The sequence below is a fragment of the Carlito syrichta genome, unplaced genomic scaffold (assembly GCF_000164805.1).
Source record: "Carlito syrichta isolate Samal-C Ts95f unplaced genomic scaffold, Tarsius_syrichta-2.0.1 Scaffold313949, whole genome shotgun sequence".
In the NCBI taxonomy this organism is placed as follows: Eukaryota; Metazoa; Chordata; class Mammalia; order Primates; family Tarsiidae; genus Carlito; species Carlito syrichta.
Window position 1 is genome coordinate 15,479 of NW_007258045.1, and position 5,975 is coordinate 21,453.

The following is a 5,975-nucleotide window of genomic DNA, read 5'->3' on the forward strand; positions in this document are numbered from 1 at the left end:
CAGCCTGGGTGACAGAGTGAGAATTCTACTCAAAAAAAAAAAAAAAAAGAGAGAAAAAGAAAAAGAAAAAGAAAATTATTCTTCAGTTTTAATGTAGAAAATTTGAAACAAAAAAGACACCCAGTTTTTCTGTGGATGTTGAGCATAACTGGTATGGGTGTGTGTGTGTGTGTGTGTGTGTGTGTGTATGCACGCACAAGCTCCTATAGATGAAAGCTATAGATGAAAAGTATAGCCAAGAATGGTGAGGGAGAAATGACATGCAACTGCTGAGTTCCCCTGGAATACATCTGGCTTGTATTTTGAGTCCTTTGAGGTCAACGTAAAATGGCATAAACCCACTAGGAAATTTTAAAAGCCCAAAGCAACAAGATAGGTTCTTACTGTAGCTCAACTTCAGTGATGCTCTCAGAATTCGGAGACGTCCAATTTGTGTCTAAGAACATGTCATTTTGGTTTTTCACGTAATACAGGGAACTGCCGTTGCACTGCTTGTCTGCTCCTTGCCAGAAGCCCACTGAGTTCTTGTTCTTGTCCATGGCTTGCATGACCACAGCACTGACATTGCTATTTACAGGAACCCATACTAGAAAGAAATGATGGGGACACGGTCAGCCACCTGTGCACTGTGGGCCAAGTTCAAGGGATGAAGGAATGACATTGAAATGAGGTGTGAACAAAGAAAGTTACAAGAGTAGGTACATAGAGTGTGCTCTCATTTTTGTAAATGAAATTGAAAGTCTGGAAGAAGATACATCAAGATATTAGCCATGATTTCTTGGTAGCGGGATTATAGATGATTTTTTTTACTTTCTCCCTAGTGCTTATTTTGGGGTTTTCCGAACTGTCTTCAGTCAAAGGTGGACAAAAGCAAACCTGTACTCTGGTTCTAGTTTTGCTACATGCTAGAGGAGATCTGGGAGGAAGTCTCTACTCCCCCAAGCCAGGACCCATTTGCCGGATGAGAGGACTAAGCCTGTTTGCGGAGGAGTGCGGGGATGGAAGAGGTTGATGCATGTGAAAGAGTCGAGTGGGCCAAGTATAAGCAAAGCCCGTTTTGTGGTCCCAGAAATGCTAAGTGCCTTTAAGCCACAGGACGGTAAGCCAAGTACCTGTCGAGTAACCCCTTAGGGCAATTCTCTCCTCAGGGGAGTGCAGTGGCATGATCATAACTCTCTACAACCTTGACCTCTTGGGCTCAGGTGATCCTCCCGCCTCAACCTCCTGAGTAGCTGGGGCTACAGGTGCACAGCATCATGCCCGGCTAATATTTTGATTTCTTGTAGAGACAAAATCTAACTATGCTGCCCTGGCTGGTCAGAAACCCCAGGGCTCAAGCAATCCTCCCACATCTCATAAGGAGTGCACAACCTAGATCTCTCTAATGCGCAGTTCACAACAGGGTTTACGCTGTTCCTTTCAAAGTGCTGGGATTGCAGGTGTGAACCACCATGCCCGGCCCACAAATATTTCTTGAATGTCCACTATGCACCTGGCCTGGCTCTAGGTCTGGGAATACGACATTATCTCAGATCGTGATACCTATCTCGAAAGGTTCCTGGGGAGATTAGAGGGAAGAATATGAAGCTTTTAACACATGCTGGGTATTGGATTCATTGTCATTGTTATTATATGATTTTGAGCACACTACATTTCTCTGTTCTAGTTGTGAGTTCTGCCACCAAGGGCGGTTGATGCAGATCCCACAGGCTCCAACTTGGGAGCACCTGACACCTGTTCTGGATCTGGGCGTCAGGTGCGGTGAAAGGTAAGGAGTGACGGCGTCATCCAGGTAGTCAGCGTGTCTGCCAGCTCTGCCCAGACATGCCTCTGTCCTTTCCGCTGCTCGCCCGCTTCCACTCTGGTTTAAGTTCTCTTTCTTCCCTCCTAGGACCTGTGTTATCTGGATTTCCAGCCTTAGGGTCTTCTCCCTTCAGGCGGCTTTGCAACATGCTGCGGTGGGACCAGAACTCCTCATACAGCCTGTCCCTCAGAACATACTCCTGACCAACCCTCCAAAGTGCGCTTCCTTCTAGAGCAGGATTCCCCCACCCCTGGGCTGTGGACTGATACCAGTCTGAGGCCTGTTAGGAACCAGGCTGCACAGTAGGAGGTGAGTGGAGCTCACAGCAGCGGGTGAATGGAGCTCCATTTCTGTCAGATCAATGGTGGCATTAGAGTCTCACAGGCGCACGGACCCTGTTGTGAACTGCACATGCAAGAGCTCTAGGTGGCGCACTCCTTATGAGAATCACAAATTGTCATTCAGGAAACCAGTCCCCGATGCCAAGAAAGGTTGGGGACCACCATTCTAGAGATCTCAATATGGTTGCTTTTGTATTTCTGCCTCTAGTCTGTTGATTAGAGTACTCGGCATATGACGTTTAAGAGCCCAAGAACTCAGCCGTCCCCTGCCATTTGCATGCACACTCTAGGGGCTGCTGGTTTTTCCCTGTCCTGAAAATTCACCTGGCCCACACCTGGCCCTGGTCTTTGTTCATGTCTGGTTGCATGGCTGGACTCATTTCTTCCCTCTCCTCAAACAACCCATCCCCTCTGTCCTTCTAAAATCCTGCTTATGTTCTAACCCTGGACCCATTTAGCTCTCTTTTCTTCTCATTCCTGAAACATTTACGTTTTTTGACCATAGTGTTGATAATTATATTCTGACTTGTGCTCTGCACTGTGGTTTCACCTGTGTTGGTAACTGCCCAATCCAGTGTTGGACATGTGGGGAGCTCTAAATAATGCCTTGTTGGTGGTTTTAAAAAGTCATGCATCCAGTGTTATATAGTGCCCTTAAAGCTGAAATTAAGAAAGAAAGGCAGGTGAATCACGTCATCTTAATGTAACTGTTACTGCATTATGGGTTTCAGGATACAAGACAGACCCAGAGACTGTATTAAGATATTGCTTGAGCTGCAGTTATCTCTGGGGACCTGCCAAGTCATTTATACATGTTTACCAATGTTAACACAACCCTAAAGTTTAACAGAATTTTAAAACCAAAATAAGGAAAAGCAGTTGGCCTGGGTGGTCATTTACTCAGAATTCCCAGAAGTCCCGAGTTCTGGCAATTACACTCTACAAGTCAATCTTGGAGACTGCTGTGTACCCGTAGGTGTGGAATCTGGCACTTTACAGCTCTGTGGGCATGGGATTTTGACCCTCAACTTGAATCATTCGTGTAGTGAGTCAGTCTACCAACCACAGAACTTTCACAACACATTTCTGTTCTAAGATGGAATCTGATAAAGTTTGAGGTGCATAGCTTATATAGGCATTCAAGGAACCTTAGTTATTTTCTTTTTTCCCTTTCCCTGGTTCCATCTGAGGCCTCTGGAACTGCCATAATTGCCCTTTGATCCTAGTGGATTATCTTGGCTTTTCCTTCTCTTACATCCCCACTTTCAGAAGGCTCCTGTATCTCCCCATGTAGCATCTTCACATGATAGACTTCTCTTTCTTCCATTTCCTTAGCAAAATTTCTCACCTCAAGAGGTGTTACCCTACATCAGGGGCCGTAATTTCTTTTGCAGTAGACTCTGACACCCTCAGGCCACGTCTGTGTCCGCCTGGTGCTCATCTTGAATTACAAGATTATTCTCCTTGCCCTGTCAGGACAATATCCACTGCCTTAGGGTGTGGAACACAGCCCCCATCACAATTAGAGTACTTAGTGGCAGTTCCCGTTAAAAAAGTAGAACAAAAGATAGGCCAGGATGAGTGATTGAAGGCATGTCGTGGTTGTTCACCTGTTGAAGTCTGGAATCTAGACTGGGAGTGTGGAGATCACCTTGGTGACCTCTGCAAAACTTGGTCAGACTTTAAAAAAGGCAGGATCACACAGTAGGTAATAAGACAGTCTCTGAAGCTAGACAAAGCTGGACCGATTTTGGGTGTGTTATTTAGATTTGACTATTAGTTGTGCCACTTATTAGTGACCTTGAGTAACTTTTAACTTCTCTGTACTTCAGTTCTCATCTGTAAAATGGGGACGATAACAGCACTTACCCCCAAACATACCCAGCACATAGTAGCAAGAGTCAGCTCTCATTGCTCTAAGGAATACATGATAGTGGTTAAAGGCAGGGTCCCTGAACCTATAATGCTGGTTCATGTCCCAGCTTTACCTTTAAGTAACTTTGTGACCCGAGTAAGTCACTTAGCATCTCTGCCTCTGTTTTCTCATGTACAAAACGGAATGATAATGGTGTCTACCTAATAGGTCATTATTACATGTAAAGCGCCATATTAAGTGTTGTTGTTATTATGAAACTTATTAGAAAGCATATTCCTTGACTTGTAGATTTGGCTGATCCTAAATGGACGTTTATAAAATACTTACTAGACACTTCTAGGAAAAGCATTGGATTAAGAATAAAAAGACCAAGATTCAAGGGCCGGTTCTTCCACTTTCTAGCGGTGAAACTCTGAGCAGGTCATTCAACTTCTCTTGACTTCAGACTCTTCTTATATAAAGTGGGATAGTAATACTTTCCCTGTGTAGTTCACTAGATTTTTCACCCATAGGCTAAATGCGTAGACAATCACTCACAGAGGCATTGCTTTGTCAAGTGGATGTGAAAAGACAACATACTGTGATGCAATTATTATCTCTTAAAGTAATAAAAACGCCCATTAGTTAAGTCAGAGAATTTTCTCCAGGTGTGCTCTTGCTGGGGCTCAGTTACGTTAGGTGTTGGGACTTTCTGACTCCTGTGGCTCAAGTTCACGGGGAACATGCAGAAACAATCTCCCCAATCCACTCTCTCTCACACATTCTCTTCATTCTCTTTCTTCCTCCACTTCCCATCTGGCTTAAAAAAAAAAAACATGTTCCAGGCATAGTGGCTCATGCTTTGTAATCCCAGCACTTTGGGTGGTTGAGACAAGAGTATTGCTTGAGCCCAGGAGTTCGAGACCAGCCTAGGCAACATAGTGAGACTTCATCTCTACAAAAAATTAAAGAATTAGCCACAAATGGTGGTACATGCCTGTAGTCCGGTCTACTTGGGAGACTGAGGCAGAAGGCTCACCTGAACCCAGAAGGTTGAGGTGCCACTGTATTCCAGCCTGTGTGACAGAGTGAGACTCTGATTCAAAAAACAGACAAACAAACAAGCAAATAAGCAAACATTTTGTGTAGTTGAAAGTAGGGATAGAGGGGCATATTCTGAAATTCTGGTTAACTCCCTTTCGAGAACAAAGGACATCAGAGAGAATGGCTTTTACTCACCTACGTAGGTGGTGTTGCTTTCGTAGCTATTCGAATAGGTCTCAATGCCTGGGCCGGTGGTAGTGAAAACTGCATCGAAGACCATGCAGTTGTTACTGTAATTTGTAGAGGTGGTTGAAGAAAACTGCAGTCTGAGGTTCAGAAACAGCCCCAGTGGCAGAAGCATGGAGTAGAGGACTGCCATGGCCTTGATCTGTTTGGAAAGTGCTGGGCCTGGAACTGGGTAAGACGAACAACCCACTCCTGTTTATACGCCTGGAGCTTCTGCGTGAAGTCATACATGCAAATCTTCTTCCCACCCCTTCTGAAAATACACTGGCTTTTGGAATTTGGCCCAAGATATCATCAGGAATGAATCACCAGTCACCATTACCTGTCACCAATGCTCTTTTACAAATTCCAGTTTTGCTCAAGAAGGGGAATGTCCTGATTATAGTTTTCTTGTATTTCATTCATTTCAGCATCTGCTATCTGAAGAAAGCTGTCGAGAAGATGTAAACATCAGAAGAGTAGAATTCAGAGTTGTGTAATCACCACATACCTGGTCCGTTTAGAAGTTCGGTTCTCCCCGGAAGACATAAAAACCCTCCTTTCTTGGAATATTATATGTTCTCTTGCCCCTCCTTAATCAAGTCTCCAATTCCTGGGTCATTTCATGGCTATCATAGAACTAGAAATTCTATGCTCCCTGGATTTATATTTATTTCCTTGGAAGGAAACAGCTTAGGTCTACCTT

The 5,975-nt window shown here is 44.4% G+C and overlaps 1 protein-coding gene across 1 annotated transcript; it reads right to left on the reverse strand.

Moving 5' to 3' along the window:
- Positions 1–380: 380 nt before the first annotated feature.
- Positions 381–5,423, reverse strand: PLET1 (placenta expressed transcript 1). The gene is made up of 2 exons (XM_008070716.1): positions 5,240–5,423; positions 381–586 (listed from the first exon to the last, which is right to left on the reverse strand). Exons 1-2 carry the CDS (start codon positions 5,421–5,423, stop codon positions 381–383), a joined length of 390 nt encoding a protein of 129 aa, XP_008068907.1.
- Between the last annotated feature and the right edge of the window lie 552 nt (positions 5,424–5,975).